General features: G+C 54.1%; 2 protein-coding genes and 1 long non-coding RNA gene across 5 annotated transcripts in view; all 3 read left to right on the top strand.

Moving 5' to 3' along the window:
- The window catches only part of LOC125685440 (AT-rich interactive domain-containing protein 1A-like), a 109847-nt gene that overhangs the window by 85635 nt on the left and 2663 nt on the right, over positions 1-21549 (top strand). Inside the window, exons 1-2 of one of the 3 annotated variants that reach the window (XM_048928486.1) lie at positions 8014-8643; positions 8997-9127. In XM_048928486.1, the coding sequence (XP_048784443.1) occupies positions 8331-8643; positions 8997-9127 (444 nt within the window). In that variant the 5' untranslated portion in view covers positions 8014-8330. Of the gene's footprint in view, positions 1-8013; positions 8644-8996; positions 9128-21549 lie in introns of those variants that run through there. The other 2 variants (XM_048928484.1, XM_048928485.1) reach the window with 2 other exon arrangements.
- On the top strand, positions 4895-7353 carry LOC125685486 (uncharacterized). Its single transcript, XR_007373453.1, has 3 exons — positions 4895-5096; positions 5694-6706; positions 6946-7353. It is a non-coding gene; the product is annotated as an uncharacterized LOC125685486 (long non-coding RNA).
- Positions 18703-20013, top strand: LOC125685473 (AT-rich interactive domain-containing protein 1A-like). Its single transcript, XM_048928539.1, has 2 exons — positions 18703-19359; positions 19599-20013. Exons 1-2 carry the CDS (start codon positions 19109-19111, stop codon positions 19771-19773), a joined length of 426 nt encoding a protein of 141 aa, XP_048784496.1. The 5' UTR covers positions 18703-19108; the 3' UTR covers positions 19774-20013.

Here is a 21549-nt window from a genome sequence, read left to right as displayed (position 1 = left end):
GCGAGCGGCAAGGAACCATGTGTACGTGGCTCACAGTTCTGTCCCTTGGCTGCTCTGACCATCCCCCTCGTCAAACCAGATTGTCTCGGTGGAGGGATGGGATGCCATTGCTCTCCACTTGCTCGGGTTGCCCTTGCTGGACCCATCTGTGTACCAGGCATCTTCAGGAAAGGGATATTTCCCTCCTGAATGGGGCTCTTCTCTGGTGGAGCGACCAATGTTTCTTTTGATGATCACCGTGTTGCTCACCATGTTACTCACTGGGCCTAGGATCTCCTGAAGTTCTTCTTCCAATGGGGATGTGGACAGACTACTCCTCTGGCTGAGACAGGTGACCCATCGTGCCACTGTTCTTGCTTGGTCCACCCCCGTCTTAGGAAGGTGGGTCAGATGTTTCACCCACCCCTGAATTGTCAGGGTGGTCTTAACTATGACCTCAGCTGTTTGGGTTCTTGGCTCTACTGGCTGTAATGCAGAGGAGGCAGCCAATAAGTGCTTTTCAGTCATACTGTATCTTTCTTCTGCTCCGTGCCAGACCTGGGTCCAGAACCAGTGGGGGTCTGAACGGAGCTCTGGCGTTGCCACAGGCCCGAGCCAAAGCCATCCTGAGCGACATGAGCATCCGATTCAGCTGGGAGGGTAGAATCAAATATACCCAGTGCTTGGGCTGGTTTCACTGCTGGTTTCGCCTGTTGGAAAGCCTCCTGTTGTGTTCTCCCGGACCTTGCAGCATCTGAGAATTTACAGCCCGTCCTCTTTCTTGGAGATAGGTGGTCAATGAATCTGCTGCCTGTCCGACAGCCTCCGGTGAGTCGGATGTCAACAGGAGATCATCAATATAATGATCAAGTTGACATATTAGGCTTTTCCCAGTTTGCCAGGGCACACACCACTAGGTTATGGCAATATGTTGGTGCATGCATGTACCCCTGTGGCAGGACCTGAAAGGTCTACCGCCTGCTTCCCCACGTAAATGCAGACCGGTCTTGCGATTCTTCAGCAGTTGGAATCTGAAGAATGCTGAAGAATGCATTTGCCAAGTTCAGGACACGATGGTAAGTACTTGAAGCAGCAGCCCGCTGATCATCTGGGGCTCAGTTTGCCATCAGAGATTGTCAGTGGTCATCTGAAGGCTTTGTTGGCTGTCAGAGGGCTCCACTGATCATCAGAGATCTTCACTGACGCTCAGAGGGCTTCATTAATCAACAGAGGGAGTCATCGGTCATCAGAGAGGAGATTTGAGGTGCTTAAGTGAGGGGATCTGGGGACTCCATGTTGGGTAGTGATGGAGAGGAAGTGGCACTGCAGGAGAAGGGCTGAAGCAGATCCAAGTGAGGGGCAATTGGCTGCGATAAGGGAGGGGGTAAAAGGAGAGTGACGTGGGGACATCATGGCCATGGAGGTGGAAGAGAGGGTGAAGGGTTTGGCAGGAACTGGAAGGAGGAATTGGGAGAGAGCAGAGGGAGGGTATTGGGGCTGCTTGGCAGCATGGGGTGCTCCGTCCTTTAGGATTTTGGAGGAGGCAGCACAGAGGAGATGGAGAGATCCACGGGTGCAGGACTTGGGGTGCGGGGCACGGAGCTGGGGACCCCTCCCAGCACCTAGGGGTGGCCTCTGCCAGGCAGGGACAGATGTGAGCGGTTCCTCAGGGTCCTCCTTCTTCTTCAGAGGACTCCACTTGTCAGCAGAGGATGTCGGAAGGTGTCAGTGACCATGGAGAAGCCTTGTCCGTGCAGGGTTTGTGCCCCAGGACTTTGGGCGGGAGGAGGGCTGGCAGCAGCCCAGGGCAGGATGTGGGTCCCCTGGGGACAGCAGCCACAGCCCCTGTCCCACCTCCACAGTGACCCTGGGCCATCCGTAGTCAGCTCGAGACCCTGCTCCTCTGCACCACAGAGCACGAGGGAAGGTCTGGGGGTGGCAGTGGTCCCCCTGGAAAGGGGTGGGGGGATGGTGCCCTCCATCCCATCCATCCCCAGGCCCTGACGCCCAGTACTCAGGGCTCCGGAGAGCCCCAGGGCTGCCAAATTTGATGCGTGTCATGAACTGCTTCGTAAGGACAAAGCAGTGGAACGTCTTTATCCTCAAGAGAATAGTTTTTAAAAGTCTGATGGCCTCTGCTATAGAAGCAGATGTCAAATGTGGCTTTTCTCCACGGAAAACTGATGCCTGGCAACTTGGAGACTAACGTATATGTGTATAGAGATGTTTTTTTCCCTTTTAATTTTAATAGCAAACTGAGTCTATACTTTTAATTCATGATGAAATGCTAAAAATGTGTACTCTTGTTTTCTGCCAGTGCTTGGCTGACAGAGTTTCTGGCCGTTCTGTGGCATGGAATGCAACCAGCATGGAAGCATCGTTTGTCGCTGTGGATTCTGAGTCAGATTTCTCACCCTGTGCTCATGATGGGTAAGAGTTCATTGCCCTTCATGCTTGTTTCTCTTTTCTAATTGCTCTTACGGTGCCTTATAGGGTGAGATGTATTTTGTTAAAATAACATGTAAGGTTTAAATTCTCATGCACAGTTCAGTGCAGCTGGGGATGTTAAGTATAAAACTGAGCAGACAGGGGAAAAAGTGCATATGAATAGATAGAGGGCATTAACCAAATCTGTAAGTAACCTTACTTCTGTGCCAGCATGGAGTTGCAGCATTTCTTAGCAGTGTGAAGTTTGGTCGGGAAGTCACGTGCTGTAGTTTTCGGGAGCAGCACCTCCTTGTGATGTATGGTGTGGGAAACCTGTGAGGTTCTGTTGGGAAAGTATTGCCATGCTTGGGATTCCCGGAAATAAGTATGTTTTTGTCCATGCTGGCATCTGTACAGCGCCTGAAAATAGTAACAGAACTGAAGCGCTTCCATATCAAATAATTGAGTTGGTTTGGCTGACTGAAGCAGTCAGCTCTGCTGAAGCCAGTGGCATCAGATGGGACACATATTCAGATGAGCTGCACAAAAGGTACTGGCTCCACATTTTGCTGTACAGTGGGGAGCAGAAAAGCACTTGAAGATTCAGCTTTCACACTGCGCTGTGTTGCTCTTCAGCCTGTTACCTGAACTGCGGGCTGTATGCGGTGCTGCAATTGCTGCTAGGATTTAAGCACATCTCCTGATCTTGGTCTCCTCTTTGTCACTTTCTCTCTTTTTTAGCAAGTCTGGAGGAAGCTGAGAGTACCAACCTTTTGTGTTTTCTGCTAGGAATGTCACTCATCTTCAAGATTTTCCTTTCAGCTTGGTTAAATAGCATTCCACCAGGCTCACTCGCTTGCTGTGTGTTCCAGATTTGCATCCTGAATGTGGAAATGATTTATGAATTTCTCACATACTTTATCTTACACTAGATTAGTTGTAGATGTTTTTACATAAGTGAAGACTAAGTCCGTATAAATGATGGTTGATGCTCTGCTCTGCTATTTATTCCGAGTCCTCCTCATGCAATGGAACGTGTTTAAGTGCATGGGGCCGGATGATATCCATCCCAGGGTTCTGAAAGAGATGTGGTTGCCAAGCTGCTCTCCATCACATTTGAAAAATCATGGCTGTCTGGTGAAGTCCCCGGTGACTGGAAAAAAGGGGAACGTTTTTATAGAATCCCATTTTTAAGGAAGGGAGAAAGGAAGACCCAGGGAAGTGCAGGCTGGTGAGCCTCACCTCTGTGCCTGGGAAGATCATGGAGCAGATCCTCCTAGAAGCTATGTTAAGGCACACACGAGACAAAGAGGTGATTGGAGACAGCCAGCATGGCTTCACCCAGGGCAGATTGTGCGTGACCAATCTGGTGCCTTTTATGGTGGAGTGAGGGTAGGTTCAGCCCTGTACTTCCTGGCCTGTGGCAGGATGCAACAGGACCACTGCAGAAGCCCACTAGATGGTTTTGTGGCTGGGGTCTTAGTTGCCTTGGGTAGGTTGAGAAAGGGGAGGAGTGCAGTTGGCGCACATGTATGAAGTGAGAGTGAATAACGGGTGAAGCGACGCCTTAAAAATCGTCCTTTTTGGTGTGGACCCCACCCTGCTGTGTGACACGGGCTCTGGGATCCGCGCCTCTGCTTGTGACATCACTGGAAGTTCCGAGTGCTGTAGGCGTGGGGAGAGGTGTTAGCAGTGCAGTGGCCATCTGCACGCGTCCCTCCTCCTGCTGCCCTTTGGCTCTTGTGCAGCCGATAGGTGCTCGGAGAGTGACCGCCAGTACAGAAGGATCTGTTATCCTCTAGTCGGTACCCGACTGTGGGAGAACAGAGGGAGCTGAAAGATGTTCGTCCCTTGGACTGTTCCTGTCTGGATCTGGTACCCAGTGGGTATTCTGTTGGTGCTGTCAAGCGCTGATGGTTTTGGTGGGGGTTTGTGTTTGGAGGGAGTTAGAAGTAGATGTTTGGGGGTTTTTTTGCAGCTCAAGCTTTGTTGCCCAAGTCCAAGGCCTGTGGTTCCCGCTGGGGAAGCAGTGTGAGGGAGGTGAAGCCCTAAGCAGAAAGGCGGCGGTGCCTGGAGCTCTCCGTCACATCTGTGCCCATCTCAGCAGCTGTGGTGCTGTCTCTGTGCACCTGGAGGATGTGGTGCAGAGCTCCGAGCCTGGTGTTGGTGGCACGCAGTGTGCAGTGGTCGTTCCCCTTGTCACGGAAGAGAAACCTTGCTGTTTCCAGCATGATGTAACAGGCTCCATTGAGCCAGTCATGGAGGACTTCCAGCCCTGAGGTGGATGAACTCCCCCGCCCCCTCCTTTGGGTCCCATGTGGTGTCGTTTCTGGCACAATCAGTGCAGATATCAGAGTTGGAAGGTGTCCTTTGGAAGGGTTTAGTTAGAAAAGCACTCTGTGCCTGGGTGTTTGGCATCCTGAGAAGATGACTCGGTAGGTGGAGAACAGCATTGCACTCTGCGCTTCTGTCCTCCCATATGCAGGAATCACAGCTCTCAGCAGCATGGCGCTGCTGGATAGCACGTTACTGACAGTAAGGCGAGTCTCCTTCTTTGTGGCTCATCTGTCTCTCGGTGTTGCAGGACCCGTCTGGTGCAGGCAATCCGGTGCCGCCCCAAGCGCCCGGTGTGCAGTGGAACAGCGTCCTGCATCCTTCCATCAACCAGTCAGGCTTTGTGCAAGACCCAGGTATGTGAGTTGGGTTTGGAGCTCATGGTACAAATCTGTTTGTGCAGCTGGGTGCGTAAGTGAGAAGTGCCCGGCCTGATGACGTGCATTCTGTGCTGAGATAGCACCTGGAGGCTGTGCCAGCGCAGTTTGCTGCAAGCGTTCTGGCGCCTGGCACCACGTTTGACTGTTGCCAGTCCTTCGGCCTCTGAGTGTTCGATGCAGGCCAGTAGTTGGGCTTGTAAGATGTTTCCTCTGACTTTGGCAAGACTTTCCTATGACTGCTGGTTTTCCAAGCTCCGCGACCTTAAGCTTCCCAACGAGGGGTGGCTGTGACGCTGTTGGGTCTCATTTCCCTGTGTGACGGTAAGGGAAAATGAGCCCAGAGTTTCAGCCTTGGTGGCTGAAGGTATGTTCCTTGGGTGAAAGAGGAAATGGAACCTGTAACCTTAGTGGGTAATGCTGGCACCCTACAGCAACAATTCCAAAATGTGGCTGGGATGGTGCTGGCAGGGTTCTGTCAGTGGGCCCTGCGGGCTGTTGTTACTAAAGACACGCGTGTCCAGCAGCACCTCTGGGTCCTTCACTCACTGCCTGCTCCTCTCCCTGGGTGACCAGGTTACTTGCAGAGGAATGCTCAGATGCCGCAGCACAGCTCTTCCCAGTCCGGCTCAGCCTTATTTCTCCATCTGCCTTCTGGTGGACAGATGCATGCTGCAGTGGGGCCATATCAGCAGAACTGCACGGGAAGCCACAGACCCCAGGCCGGGCAGCACAGCCCTCAAGGTGAGGCATGGGCAGCTTCTCAAGGGGGAACCGCGTGCAGCGAATGGGAAAGGCCTCTGTCGGAGGCAACGTCTTGTCTTTGGAGAAAGCGTTTTGATTTGATTCTTCTTCACTTCTTGCATAGGCAATGCAAAGCAGTCCACTCCTCGTGAGCTGGAACAACCTGTGCTCTGTGTATTATGCTGGGAGTCGTGAACGACGTTGCTCTCAGGGCTGGCTGTACTTTTAACCGTTGCATCTCTCCTTCTCACTTAGGAAGATACAGGCAGCACCCGCAGTGTGTTAAAGAGCCATTTCGCTACACAGGGAAAGGAAATCCCACGTTCTATGTTTTGGAAAGGATTTAGAGGCTTTTTTACATCCTGTGCTGTTCTGTATAGCTCAGTGTGGTTGGCTGAAGGTTGGGAGAGTGCCAGACAGCTTTAGACTCGGGAATGTTCCTTAGCTGTGTCAAAACGCACATTACGTGGCTCCTATCCAGGCGCTTTGACTTTTAGCACAAGTCCTAAGTCTCTCCCTCTTCTCCGTGAGTGACCTTGAAGTATCTGCTGACAGGAGGTCTGCATGGCGGTTCATGAACAAACCAGTTGAACGATGCCGTCTTCCCCTCTTGCCACCCCTCTAGGAGCTTATCCTGTGTGGCCCAACTGCAGCGCTCTGCCCGGTGCCAACTTCTGCAGCGCAGGACTGGGAGGAAGCATGAACCCGGCGGCAGCAGGGAGCCAGTTGCGTGGCAGCGTTCCTCCTCAGCTGGGGGCAGGGATGCGCCCCCCAGCAGGTGGCATGGCTCACAGAGCACAAGGAGCAGCCGCCGTGTGTGCTGCTGCCAGCGCCATCCAGAACTGGTGAGGCTCAAACATTCCCTTGCTCTCAACGTATCAATCCATTCCCTCTGTCATAGCTGGCTTGGAAAGCCATGGCTGCAGTAGCCCAAAGCTGGGGTGATAGTCAACGTACACTTGCTTCAAGATTTGCCTTCGGGAAGGCTTTTTCCTCTCCCTTCCCTGCTAACAGAAGAGGCCCAAACACCAAGGGAAGCATCTTTATTTGGAGTGAACGCCTGTTTTTTCCTTGCCCTCTCCAGGCCACCCGGTTATCCCAGTGTGAACCAAGGGGGAATGCTGGGCACTGGACCTCCTTACGGACAGGGAACTAACAGCATGGCTGGTGTGATCAACCGCCAGGGCCCACCTTGTGCCATGGGTGGGAACCTGGCTAACGGCTCTGCAGGTAAGGCTGGGCTGAGTGCTGGGCTTTGAAGACTTCACGGCATGGATGGAAAAGCAATGTCACAAATTCCTGTGACTTCCTAGGGGTGGCAGCAAGTCCTGAGGTGATGGGTCTGGCGAATGTCAAATTAACTCCTGCAAGTAAAAGAAGAAAGAGGGGAGAAGAGACCCAAAAAGCAGAACTCCAGTCAAAGGTAAAACTTCTGTTTGTTTGTTCGTTTGTAAATGACACAGTGTATGTATCTAGTAGTGAGTGCAGCGCCCGAGAGAAACCCAAAGTGACTTGACCTCTGCTGCGAGCAGAGCTGCCATTAGCGTTGCTGTTTGTGCAGGATGTGATCTTGCTGCTCCGTGTGAGCACAGTGTTAGGTCAGCAGCGCGGCCAGTGAGTGGGATATCGTCTGTTGGGATGTTTTCTCTTGTGGAGAGTGGCATATGCTGGCATCTCCTGCCAGGTGTGAGCAGCCGGGATGCAGCACTGTCCTCCCCATCCCTCTGCAGAGCTCGGTTTGTCCCCAAGTCAACGCTGGGCCGGCCTTGCCGTTGTTAGTTGGAGGGAATGGACCGGACCAGATGCTCCTGGTGGGTCGGTGGGTCTCTCCAAGTCTCCAAATGCAGTCCATAGCTAATGAGACTGTTGCTCGAATCAGACGTGGTCTCAGCAAAGTAGAGACTGTGCCAAAATCTACGTGGTGCTGCAGCCCTGGGGAATGCCATGTGCAGCTGGCTGAGGCGTTTCCTGACGTATGGAGCAAATGAGGCCACAGGAGGTCTCTCAACGAGGTGGCTCTGCAACGTCTCCGTGAGGTTTGCTTGGTGAAAGCTTTTCCTTTTTAGAAATGCATGTTCTGCGAGTAGCAGCTGGCTCCCTGGTACCTTTGTTGAGTCGCAGTTGTCTTTTAAACTGACATGGACCTGATCTGAGACAAGTGAGGGTGTGGCAGAAAGCTGATCTGAATATAACAGCAGAACCTTGAGGTCTGACTGCTCTTTGAAGCCATCTGGGATGTGATGCAGGTGTTTTTGTGCTCCTCAGTCCTGATGTGTTTCCTTCCATCAGTCCAGTTCCTCTGCTACGGCCAGCGAGATCACTGAACCCTGTGAGCTGGCTGGTGAGCCCGAGAGGAAGTGTCCTGTGGCGCTGAGCGTTTCTCCCCACTGAGTCTGTGTTGCCCGTTTCTGGCTCGATGACCTCATGTTGCCGATGGCTTTACTTTCCATCTAGAATCCCAGGCGACCGATGGACAGCAGCTGCACCCCACCTGCCAAGCGGCTCAAAGCGGGGATGCACAGCGTCCCCTGCAGCGCCGGGCAGGGGCAGCCGCAGCAGCAGCCCAGAGCTCTGGAGAATGGCACCGCTCCCAGTAAATCTGCATCCCCACAGCCAGGGAGGGGAAAGAAGAAGGCAGGACCGCCGATCCCCGCCGCGCACGTGGCACCGGCAGCGGAACGGCCTGCCAGGAAGCGACGGGCCGTCTCCTTCCCTCCGGGATCGGTGGAAGCTGCCAAGCCGGTGTTACAGAAAAGGAGGCGGCTGACAGCAGCAGATGTTGGTAAGAGGAAACTCCTGCTTTTCTGCCTGCGCCCATCGAGAGGCTGGGTGTTGCCATCCCCCTTTGGTACAGTGCTGCCAATTGGAAGGGCTCTGCCAGCTCTGCAAGAGGTCTCCTTTGCCAAGTTAGTTGGGACGTTCTGTCGTTCTGTGATAACGCAAGGGTGAAGGGACCCAGAAGGACTGGGTATAAAGTTTGTGTTGGGCACTGTCTGTGTGGAGACTGCTTTTGCGTGGAGCCTGTGCAACGCCTGAAGCAGGCTGTGCTCTGTGTGAGACAAAAAAGCAGTATCCAGTCCCTCCTTTTCGGTTTTGAAGGCCAGGGTCTGGAAGTATGACGTGTTTGTGTTCCAGGAGCTCCTGCAGCCTGGAGGGTGATGATGTCCCTGAAGTCTGGGCTGCTCGCTGAAAGCACGTGGGCCTTAGACACCATAACTGCCCTGCTCCACGATGACAGCAGCGTCGCGTCCTTTGACCTCAGGCAGGTGGGTGCAGATGCTCAGCACCGAGCACTCGCTGAGCTGTGGATTTCCATGTGGTTGGTGTGCAAGCGCGTGGTCTCTCCTCTGCTCTCTGGTGGGACGTGTCACCTCTAACGTATCGCAGAAAGGGAACCGTGGTGGGGAGGCCAAGAGGGGCTTTGCAGCAGAGCGCTGTGAAGGGCTGAAGGCTGCTCGCCTCTCCTGGTGCAACAGCTCTGTCTTTTCACACGGGTCAACGTGCAGCGTGGCTTGGGTGCCTCTAGAAGGGGCAGCCTGTCTCCATGATTTGCCTCGTGCCTGCAAGGCTGTTGTAAAAACTGTTGCACTATACTTTAGAGGCTGCTCTGCTTAGCATTGCCTCTCTCCTGAGCGTTACTCAGAGAGGAGACAAAAACCAAGAGCATGCATGTTTGCACAGGTACGAGCAGGCTGGATCCTGACATTCAGGGATTATTATTTAAATTATTTTGTGGTCACTGATCCATCTTTCCTTCCTTCCCCTCCCGTTTTTCTCCTCCCCCATAGCTGCCCGGCCTGCTGGAAGTCCTGGTGGAGCATTTGCGGCGCTGCCTGATCGAGGTCTTTGGAATCCTGGAGGAGTACGAGGTGGGTATTTGCCCAGGGCAAAGCTCACTGTGTGGGTTGGAGAGAGCCCACCTGCTCTGGCAGCTTGGCGGTGGAGATACCACTGAGCACATCCAGACCCACCTGGAGAGCAAGAGAGAGCGCTCCGCGGCTGAGAGCAATGGAAATGCTCGGGAAGGGCAGGCTGCTCCATCTGACAGCTCCTCAGCAATTCTGGAGGATGAGCCTCGCAGCAGAGACGAGGCACTGCTCTGCCTCACCCACGACTGGCAGGACTCTGTGGCGAAGCGCTGCATCTGTGTCTCCAACATCATCAGGAGCTTGTCGTTTGTGCCGGGCAATGACGCCGAGATGTGCAAACACACCGGGCTGCTGCTGATCCTGGGGAAACTGCTGCTCTTACACCATGAGCACCCAGAGCGCAAGCAGGCAGCCCTGAGCTCGGAGAGAGAGGAGCTGGAGCAGGACCAGGGGCTGAGCTGCGGCCAGGAGGAGTGGTGGCGGGACTGCCTGCAGGAACTGCGTGAGAACACCCTGGTGACGCTGGCCAACATTTCCGGCCAGCTGGACCTGTCCCCTCTCCCAGAAAGCCTCTGCTTGCCCATCGTGGACGGACTCCTCCACTGGGCAGTGTGTCCATCAGCAGAGGCCCAGGACCCTTTTCCAGCGCTGGGGTCGAATGCCGTCCTCTCCCCTCGGAGCCTGGCTTTGGAAACGCTCAGCAAACTGAGCACCCGGGACACCAACGTGGATTTGATCCTCGCGGCTCCCCCCACCAGCTGCTTGGAGATGCTGTACAGCAGCCTGCTGCGTTTCCTCCGCAACAGAGAGAGCCCGGTGTGCAGAGAGATGGCGGTGGTCCTACTGGCCGCCTTGGCACAGGGGGACAGCCTGGCAGCGAGGGCGATTGCCTCGCAGGAGAGGAGCGTCGGCGACTTGCTGGGCTTCTTGGAGGACGGCCTGGCCGCCGCGCGGTGCCAGCAGAGCCAGGCCGGCCCGGTGCCCGAGCAGAACGCGCCCTGCGAGCCGCCGAGCGTGGACATGATGCGCCGAGCGGCTCGGGCGCTGCTCGCCCTGGCTGAGGTGGGCGAGAGCCGCTCGCAGTTCACGCTGCACGAGTCGCGGCTGTTGGACATCTCCGTGTCGCCCACGGTGGATTCCTTGGTCTCCCAGGTTATCTGCGACGTGCTGTTCTTCATTGCCCGGCCCTGACAGCTGCGGGGTGCAGCTCACCCTGCGTGAGCGTGCGTGAGCGGAGAACTGAGAAGCCGACGGTTGCCCTTTATTTATGCACAGCCACCTCGGGAATCCGCTGCCTGCCCTGCGCTGTCCTGCTTCTCTCTTGGAGGATGATGTCCCCATTTCCTTTCCCCTTCTCCTTCAAATTTCTTCAAATTTGTCCCAAATCCCTCATTAAAAGACACAAAATTCTTTCTACGCGGAGGACTCTCACATTTTGTTTTAGCCAAAGTTACTGTCTTCTACTGTGCGTTTGGGGAGAACAACTTGTCCCCCTTTCCCCACCCCTTTCTAGAATGACGAGTCACCGCGCTGATGACCTGCAGAGCGAGATGCAGGGATTTGATCTCTTGCCAGGCGTCCCTCCCTGGGGGATGCTGTACAGGGCTCTGCCTTTTCAGTCGTTGCTGCCTCAGCACCACTCAACTTGCAGTGTCTTTTTCCTGCTTTTGTTTCCTTTCTAATTGAGGTGTGAGAAAGCCCTAGGACTTCCAGCCAAAGTTGCAGATGCAGACACACAGCTGTGATTTTTCAGCGATGACTTCTGCACTGGGAACCCAGAGCGACTGGGGAGGGAACAAAGGGGGACACTGAGGGCGGCCCAGGGGCCCCCAGAGCCACTTGGACAGGGACCGAGGGGACATGGGGGCACAGAACCACCAGGGAGGGGACAATGGGGGGATGCTGGGTGCACCAAAACCACCAAGGGACAGCAGGAGAACACGGGAGTAATGTGGGGCCCCAAAAGAGTGAGATTATGGGGGCATCCCATTGGGGTTAGGGGCTCCTAGAGGTCCTGACTTTGGGGGGAGGTGATGGTCTTGGTGGTGGGAGGGTTAGGAGGTCTCTCATTGGGGCTGGGGACTCTTGGGACTCCAGGGGCTCCTATATGATTTGTTGGAGGGGGTCTTACTGGTCTTGGGAGGACTGGGGAGTCCCATTGTGGCTGGGGGTCCCGTTGGGTTGTGGGGCTCTCTGGGCTCCTGTTTTAATGGGGAGAGTCCTAACAAGGGCTGGGAGGGTGTGTGCATTCCCAGGGGTCCTGTCTTTCTTCCAGGGGCTTTATTATATTTGGGAAGAAATGGGGAGTCCTATTGAGGCTGGAGTTCCCACTGGCACTGGGGGATTTTGGAGGGGTTGTGAGGCCCTGGGGCAACGTGAGGGGACTCCATAGGGGTTGGGATCCCCGGGTTTGCAGTCACCCCCCAGAGACCTGCAGCCTGGAGCTCTGGCTCCACCCCTTCCATCTTGCCCCCCCGGCAGCCCCTCGAGACACCTCAGTGTCCCCTCAGTGACTCCAGGAGCCCCTGCTCTGCGGCAGGATGCAACAGCACCGCTCCAGAACCACACTAGGCGGTTCTGTGGCCAGGGGCTGGGGGTGAACCCTGTCACCTCCCTGCCGGGTCTGGGGGTCTCCAATCTCCTGCCATTTCAGGAGGGAACATGGTGGCATCAATGGGACATGTGGTGATGCCAGCGTGTCAACGTCATCATTTCCCGGTGACTGTAGGGGCTGATGACCAGAAACATGGTAGACACGTACAGTCCTGTGTCTGACCGTATTCCATATATCTAACCACATGTCTTTGCCCCAGATTGGCTGGGTGTGGATTGCCCATTCCTGGGTGGCCCACTGTGCAATGCAAAGAGTGAGCCCCCGGTACACAGCCCACCTATCTGTGCAGATGCTCAGGATCCCGTCACCAGGTTCCTTGGTTAGAACCATGCACGTGGCTCGCAGTTCTGTCCCTTGGCTGCTCTGACCATCCCCCTCATCAAACCAGATTGTCTCGGTGGAGGGATGGGATGCCATTGCTCTCCACTTGCTCGGGTTGCCCTTGCTGGACCCATCTGTGTACCAGGCATCTTCAGGAAAGGGATATTTCCCTCCTGAATGGGGCTCTTCTCTGGTGGAGCGACCAATGTTTCTTTTGATGATCACCGTGTTGCTCACCATGTTACTCACTGGGCCTAGGATCTCCTGAAGTTCTTCTTCCAATGGGGATGTGGACAGACTACTCCTCTGGCTGAGACAGGCGACCCATCGTGCCACCGTTCTTGCTTGGTCCACCCCCGTCTTCGGAAGGTGAGTCAGATGTTTCACCCACCCCTGAATTGTCAGGGTGGTCTTAACTATGACCTCAGCTGTTTGGGTTCTTGGCTCTACTGGCTGTAATGCAGAGGAGGCAGCCAATAAGTGCTTTTCAATCATACTGTCTCTTTCTTCTGCTCCGTGCCAGACTGGGACCAGAACCAGTGGGGGTCTGAACGGAGCTCTGGCGTTGCCACAGGCCCGAGCCAAAGCCATCCTGAGCGACATGAGCATCCGATTCAGCTGGGAGGGTAGAATCAAATATACCCAGTGCTCGGGCTGGTTTCACTGCCAGTTTCGCCTGTTGGAAAGCCTCCTGTTGTGTTCTCCCGGACCTTGCAGCTTCTGAGAATTTACAGCCCGTCCTCTTTCTTGGAGATAGGTGGTCAATGAATCTGCTGCCTGTCCGACAGCCTCCGGTGAGTCGGATGTCAACAGGAGATCATCAATATAATGATCAAGTTGACATAATTAGGCTTTTCCCAGTTTGCCAGGGCACACACCACTAGGTTATGGCAATATGTTGGTGCATGCACGTACCCCTGTGGCAGGACCTGAAAGGTCCACCGCCTGCTTCCCCACATAAATGCAGACCGGTCTTGCGATTCTTCAGCAGTTGGAATCTGAAGAATGCTGAAGAATGCATTTGCCAAGTTCAGGACACGATGGTAAGTACTTGAAGCAGCAGCCCGCTGATCATCTGGGGCTCAGTTTGCCATCAGAGATTGTCAGTGGTCATCTGAAGGCTTTGTTGGCTGTCAGAGGGCTCCACTGATCATCAGAGATCTTCACTGACGCTCAGAGGGCTTCATTAATCAGCAGAGGGAGTCATCGGTCATCAGAGAGGAGATTTGAGGTGCTTAAGTGAGGGGATTTGGGGACTCCAAGTTGGGTAGTGATGGAGAGGAAGTGGGACTGCAGGAGAAGGGCTGAAGCAGATCCAAGTGAGGGGCAATTGGCTGCGATAAGGGAGGGGGTAAAAGGAGAGTGACGTGAGGACATCGTGGCCATGGAGGTGGAAGAGAGGGTGAAGGGTTTGGCAGGAACTGGAAGGAGGAATTGGGAGAGAGCAGAGGGAGGGTATTGGGGCTGCTTGGCAGCATGGGGTGCTCCGTCCCTTAGGATTTTGGAGGAGGCAGCACAGAGGAGATGGAGAGATCCACGGGTGCAGGACGTGGGGTGCAGGGCACGGAGCTGGGGACCCCTCCCAGCACCTAGGGGTGGCCTCTGCCAGGCAGGGACAGATGTGAGCGGTTCCTCAGGGTCTTCCTTCTTCTTCAGAGGACTCCACTGGTCAGCAGAGGATGTCGGAAGGTGTCAGTGACCATGGAGAAGCCTTGTCCGTGCAGGGTTTGTGCCCCAGGACTTTGGGCAGGAGGAGGGCTGGCAGCAGCCCAGGGCAGGATGTGGGTCCCCTGGGGACAGCAGCCACAGCCCCTGTCCCACCTCCACAGTGACCCTGGGCCATCCGTAGTCAGCTCGAGACCCTGCTCCTCTGCACCACAGAGCACGACAGAAGGTCTGGGGGTGGCAGTGGTCCCCCTGGAAAGGGGTGGGGGGATGGTGCCCTCCATCCCATCCATCCCCAGGCCCTGACGCCCAGTGCTCAGGGCTCCGGAGAGCCCCAGGGCTGCCAAATTCGATGCGTGTCATGAAGTGCTTCGTAAGGACAAAGCAGTGGAACGTCTTTATCCTCAGGAGAATAGTTTTTAAAAGTCAGATGGGCTCTGCTGTAGAAGCAGATGTCAAATGTGGCTTTTCTCCACGGAAAACTGATGCCTGGCAACTTGGAGACTAACGTATATGTGTATAGAGATGTTTTTTTCCCTTTTAATTTTAATAGTAAACTGAGTCTATACTTTTAATTCATGATGAAATGCTAAAAATGTGTACTCTTGTTTTCTGCCAGTGCTTGGCTGACGGAGTTTTTGGCCGTTCTGTGGCATGGAATGCAACCAGCATGGAAGCATCGTTTGTCGCTGTGGATTCTGAGTCAGATTTCTCACCCTGTGCTCATGATGGGTAAGAGTTCATTGCCCTTCATGCTTGTTTCTCTTTTCTAATTGCTCTTACGGTGCCTTATAGGGTGAGATGTATTTTGTTAAAATAACATGTAAGGTTTAAATTCTCATGGACAGTTCAGTGCAGCTGGGGATGTTAAGTATAAAACTGAGCAGAAAGGAGAAAAAGTGCATATGAATAGATAGAGGGCATTAACCAAATCTGTAAGTAACCTTACTTCTGTGCCAGCATGGAGTTGCGGCATTTCTTAGCAGTGTGAAGTTTGGTCGGGAAGTCACGTGCTGTAGTTTTCGGGAGCAGCACCTCCTTGTGATGTATGGTGTGGGAAACCTGCGAGGTTCTGTTGGGAAAGTATTGCCATGCTTGGGATTCCCGGAAATAAGTATGTTTTTGTCCATGCTGGCATCTGTACAGCGCCTGAAAATAGTAACAGAACTGAAGCGCTTCCATATCAAATAATTGAGTTGGTTTGGCTGACTGAAGCAGTCAGCTCTGCTGAAGCCAGTGGCATCAGATGGGACACATATTCAGATGAGCTGCACAAAAGGTACTGGCTCCACATTTTGCTGTACAGTGGGGAGCAGAAAAGCACTTGAAGATTCAGTTTTCACACTGCGCTGTGTTGCTCTTCAGCCTGTTACCTGAACTGCGGGCTGTATGCGGTGCTGCAATTGCTGCTAGGATTTAAGCACATCTCCTGATCTTGGTCTCCTCTTTGTCAACTTTCTCTCTTTTTTAGCAAGTCTGGAGGAAGCTGAGAGTACCAACCTTTTGTGTTTTCCGCTAGGAATGTCACTCATCTTCAAGATTTTCCTTTCAGCTTGGTTAAATAGCATTGCACCAGGCTCACTCGCTTGCTGTGTGTTCCAGATTTGCATCCTGAATGTGGAAATGATTTATGAATTTCTCACATACTTTATCTTACACTAGATTAGTTGTAGATTTTTTTACATAAGTGAAGACTAAGTCCGTATAAATGATGGTTGATGCTCTGCTCTGCTATTTATTCCGAGTCCTCCTCATGCAATGGAACGTGTTTAAGTGTGGGGCCGGATGATATCCATCCCAGGGTTCTGAAAGAGATGTGGTTGCCGAGCCGCTCTCCATCACCTTTGAAAAATCATGGCTGTCTGGTGAAGTCCCCGGTGACTGGAAAAAAGGGGAACGTTTTTATAGAATCCCATTTTTAAGGAAGGGAGAAAGGAAGACCCAGGGAAGTGCAGGCTGGTGAGCCTCACCTCTGTGCCTGGGAAGATCATGGAGCAGATCCTCCTAGAAGCTATGTTAAGGCACACACGAGACAAAGAGGTGATTGGAGACAGCCAGCATGGCTTCACCCAGGGCAGATCGTGCGTGACCAATCTGGTGCCTTTTATGGTGGAGTGAGGGTAGGTTCAGCCCTGTACTTCCTGGCCTGTGGCAGGATGCAACAGGACCACTGCAGAAGCCCACTAGATGGTTTTGTGGCTGGGGTCTTAGTTGCCTTGGGTAGGTTGAGAAAGGGGAGGAGTGCAGTTGGCGCACATGTATGAAGTGAGAATGAATAACGGGTGAAGCGACGCCTTAAAAATCGTCCTTTTTGGTGTGGACCCCACCCTGCTGTGTGACACGGGCTCTGGGATCCGCGCCTCTGCTTGTGACATCACTGGAAGTTCCGAGTGCTGTAGGCGTGGGGAGAGGTGTTAGCAGTGCAGTGGCCATCTGCACGCGTCCCTCCTCCTGCTGCCCTTTGGCTCTTGTGCAGCCGATAGGTGCTCGGAGAGTGACCGCCAGTACAGAAGGATCTGTTATCCTCTAGTCGGTACCCGACTGTGGGAGAACAGAGGGAGCTGAAAGATGTTTGTCCCTTGGACTGTTCCTGTCTGGATCTGGTACCCAGTGGGTATTCTGTTGGTGCTGTCAAGCGCTGATGGTTTTGGTGGGGGTTTGTGTTTGGAGGGAGTTAGAAGTAGATGTTTGGGGGTTTTTTTGCAGCTCAAGCTTTGTTGCCCAAGTCCAAGGCCTGTGGTTCCCGCTGGGGAAGCAGTGTGAGGGAGGTGAAGCCCTAAGCAGAAAGGCGGCGGTGCCTGGAGCTCTCCGTCACATCTGTGCCCATCTCAGCAGCTGTGGTGCTGTCTCTGTGCACCTGGAGGATGTGGTGCAGAGCTCCGAGCCTGGTGTTGGTGGCACGCAGTGTGCAGTGGTCGTTCCCCTTGTCACGGAAGAGAAACCTTGCTGTTTCCAGCATGATCTAACAGGCTCTGTTGAGCCAGTCATGGAGGACTTCCAGCCCTGAGGTGGATGAACTCCCCCGCCCCCTCCTTTGGGTCCCATGTGGTGTCGTTTCTGGCACAATCAATGGCGATGTCAGAGTTGGAAGGTGTCCTTTGGAAGGGTTTAGTTAGAAAAGCACTCTGTGCCTGGGTGTTTGGCATCCTGAGAAGATGACTTGGTAGGTGGAGAACAGCATTGCACTCTGCGCTTCTGTCCTCCCATGCGCAGGAATCACAGCTCTCAGCAGCATGGCTCTGCTGGATAGCACGTTACTGACAGTAAGGCGAGTCTCCTTCTTTGTGGCTCATCTGTCTCTCGGTGTTGCAGGACCCGTCTGGTGCAGGCAATCCGGTGCCGCCCCAAGCGCCCGGTGTGCAGTGGAACAGCGTCCTGCATCCTTCCATCAACCAGTCAGGCTTTGTGCAAGACCCAGGTATGTGAGTTGGGTTTGGAGCTCATGGTACAAATCTGTTTGTGCAGCTGGGTGCGTAAGTGAGAAGTGCCCGGCCTGATGACGTGCATTCTGTGCTGAGATAGCACCTGGAGGCTGTGCCAGCGCTGTTTGCTGCAAGCGTTCTGGCGCCTGGCACCACGTTTGACTGTTGCCAGTCCTTCGGCCTCTGAGTGTTCGATGCAGGCCAGTAGTTGGGCTTGTAAGATGTTTCCTCTGACTTTGGCAAGACTTTCCTATGACTGCTGGTTTTCCAAGCTCCGCGACCTTAAGCTTCCCAACGAGGGGTGGCTGTGACGCTGTTGGGTCTCATTTCCCTGTGTGACGGTAAGGGAAAATGAGCCCAGAGTTTCAGCCTTGGTGGCTGAAGGTATGTTCCTTGGGTGAAAGAGGAAATGGAACCTGTTACCTTAGTGGTTAATGCTGGCACCCTACTAGCAACAACTGCAAAATGTGGCTGGGATGGTGCTGGCAGGGTTCTGTCAGTGGGCCCTGCGGGCCTTTGTTACTAAAGACACGCGTGTCCAGCAGCACCTCTGGGTCCTTCACTCACTGCCTGCTCCTCTCCCTGGGTGACCAGGTTACTTGCAGAGGAATGCTCAGATGCCGCAGCACAGCTCTTCCCAGTCCGGCTCAGCCTTATTTCTCCATCTGCCTTCTGGTGGACAGATGCACGCTGCAGTGGGGCCATATCAGCAGAACTGCACGGGAAGCCACAGACCCCAGGCCGGGCAGCACAGCCCTCAAGGTGAGGCATGGGCAGCTTCTCAAGGGGGAACCACGTGCAGCGAATGGGAAAGGCCTCTGTCGGAGGCAACGTCTTGTCTTTGGAGAAAGCGTTTTGATTTGATTCTTCTTCACTTCTTGCACGGGCAATGCAAAGCAGTCCACTCCTCGTGAGCTGGAACAACCTGTGCTCTGTGTATTATGCTGGGAGTCGTGAACGACGTTGCTCTCAGGGCTGGCTGTACTTTTAACCGTTGCATCTCTCCTTCTCACTTGGGAAGATACAGGCAGCACCTGCAGTGTGTTAAAGAGCCATTTGGCTATGCAGGGAAAGGAAATCCCACGTTCTATGTTTTGGAAAGGGTTTAGAGGCTTTTTTACATCCTGTGCTGTTCTGTATAGCTCAGTGTGGTTGGCTGAAGGTTGGGAGAGTGCCAGACAGCTTTAGACTCGGGAATGTTCCTTAGCTGTGTCAAAACGCACATTACGTGGCTCCTATCCAGGCGCTTTGACTTTTAGCACAAGTCCTAAGTCTCTCCCTCTTCTCCGTGAGTGACCTTGAAGTATCTGCTGACAGGAGGTCTGCATGGCGGTTCATGAACAAACCAGTTGAACGATGCCGTCTTCCCCTCTTGCCACCCCTCTAGGAGCTTATCCTGTGTGGCCCAACTGCAGCGCTCTGCCCGGTGCCAACTTCTGCAGCGCAGGACTGGGAGGAAGCATGAACCCGGCGGCAGCAGGGAGCCAGTTGCGTGGCAGCGTTCCTCCTCAGCTGGGGGCAGGGATGCGCCCCCCAGCAGGTGGCATGGCTCACAGAGCACAAGGAGCAGCCGCCGTGTGTGCTGCTGCCAGCGCCATCCAGAACTGGTGAGGCTCAAACATTCCCTTGCTCTCAATGTATCAATCCATTCCCTCTGTCGTAGCTGACTTTGAAAGCCATGGCTGCAGTAGCCCAAAGCTGGGGTGATAGTCAACGTACACTTGCTTAAAGATTTGCCTTCGGGAAGGCTTTTTCCTCTCCCTTCCCTGCTAACAGAAGAGGCCCAAACACCAATGGAAGCATCTTTATTTGGAGCGAACGCCTGTTTTTTCCTTGCCCTCTCCAGGCCACCCGGTTATCCCAGTGTGAACCAAGGGGGAATGCTGGGCACTGGACCTCCTTACGGACAGGGAACTAACAGCATGGCTGGTGTGATCAACCGCCAGGGCCCACCTTGTGCCATGGGTGGGAACATGGCTAACGGCTCTGCAGGTAAGGCTGGGCTGAGTGCTGGGCTTTGAAGACTTCACGGCATGGAAGGAAAAGCAATGTCACAAATTCCTGTGACTTCCTAGGGGTGGCAGCAAGTCCTGAGGTGATGGGTCTGGCGAATGTCAAATTAACTCCTGCAAGTAAAAGAAGAAAGAGGGGAGAAGAGACCCAAAAAGCAGAACTCCAGTCAAAGGTAAAACTTCTGTTTGTTTGTTCGTTTGTAAATGACACAGTGTATGTATCTAGTAGTGAGTGCAGCGCCCGAGAGAAACCCAATGTGACTTCCCTCTGCTGCGAGCAGAGCTGCCATTAGCGTGGCTGTTTGTGCAGGATGTGATCTTGCTGCTCCGTGTGAGCACAGTGTTAGGTCAGCAGCGCGGCCAGTGAGTGGGATATCGTCTGTTGGGATGTTTTCTCTTGTGGAGAGTGGCATATGCTGGCATCTCCTGCCAGGTGTGAGCAGCCGGGATGCAGCACTGTCCTCCCCATCCCTCTGCAGAGCTCGGTTTGTCCCCAAGTCAATGCTGGGCCGGCCTTGCCGTTGTTAGTTGGAGGGAATGGACCAGATGGTCCTGGTGGGTCGGTGGGTCTCTCCAAGTCTCCAAATGCAGTCCACAGCTAATGAGACTGTTGCTCGAATCAGACGTGGTCTCAGCAAAGTAGAGACTGTGCCAAAATCTATGTGGTGCTGCAGCCCTGGGGAATGCCATGTGCAGCTGGCTGAGGCGTTTCCTGACGTATGGAGCAAATGAGGTCTCAGGAGGTCTCTCAACGAGGTGGCTCTGCAACGTCTCCGTGAGGTTTGCTTGGTGAAAGCTTTTCCTTTTTAGAAATGCATGTTCTGCGAGTAGCAGCTGGCTCCCTGGTACCTTTGTTGAGTCGTAGTTGTCTTTTAAACTGACATGGACCTGATGTGAGACAAGTGTGGGTCTGGCAGAAAGCTGATCTGAATATAACAGCAGAACCTTGAGGTCTGACTGCTCTTTGAAGCCATCTGGGATGTGATGCAGGTGTTTTTGTGCTCCTCAGTCCTGATGTGTTTCCTTCCATCAGTCCAGTTCCTCTGCTACGGCCAGCGAGATCACTGAACCCTGTGAGCTGGCTGGTGAGCCTGAGAGGAAGTGTCCTGTGGCGCTGAGCGTTTCTCCCCACTGAGTCTGTGTTGCCCATTTCTGGCTCAATGACCTCATGTTGCCGATGGCTTTACTTTCCATCTAGAATCCCAGGCGACCGATGGACAGCAGCTGCACCCCACCTGCCAAGCGGCTCAAAGCGGGGATGCACAGCGTCCCCTGCAGCGCCGGGCAGGGGCAGCCGCAGCAGCAGCCCAGAGCTCTGGAGAATGGCACCGCTCCCAGTAAATCTGCATCCCCGCAGCCAGGGAGGGGAAAGAAGAAGGCAGGACCGCCGATCCCCGCCGCGCACGTGGCACCGGCAGCGGAACGGCCTGCCAGGAAGCGACGGGCCGTCTCCTTCCCTCCGGGATCGGTGGAAGCTGCCAAGCCGGTGTTACAGAAAAGGAGGCGGCTGACAGCAGCAGATGTTGGTAAGAGGAAACTCCTGCTTTTCTGCCTGCGCCCATCGAGAGGCTGGGTGTTGCCATCCCCCTTTGGTACAGTGCTGCCAATTGGAAGGGCTCTGCCAGCTCTGCAAGAGGTCTCCTTTGCCAAGTTAGTTGGGACGTTCTGTCGTTCTGTGATAACGCAAGGGTGAAGGGACCCAGAAGGACTGGGTATAAAGTTTGTGTTGGGCACTGTCTGTGTGGAGACTGCTTTTGCGTGGAGCCTGTGCAACGCCTGAAGCAG

Source organism: Lagopus muta, chromosome 28, assembly GCF_023343835.1.
Source record: "Lagopus muta isolate bLagMut1 chromosome 28, bLagMut1 primary, whole genome shotgun sequence".
Taxonomy (NCBI): domain Eukaryota; kingdom Metazoa; phylum Chordata; class Aves; order Galliformes; family Phasianidae; genus Lagopus; species Lagopus muta.
This window is presented reverse-complemented; position numbering and strand designations above follow the sequence as displayed.

What these genes read in the sequence shown, in the direction of transcription:
- LOC125685473 (XM_048928539.1), top strand. Translation starts at nt 19,109, where the DNA reads ATGCCGTCTTCCCCTCTTGCCACCCCTCTAGGAGCTTATCCTGTGTGG. An exon ending in GCCAGCGCCATCCAGAACTG is followed by an intron (nt 19,360 to 19,598) that starts GTGAGGCTCAAA and finishes TGCCCTCTCCAG; the next exon opens with GCCACCCGGTTATCCCAGTG.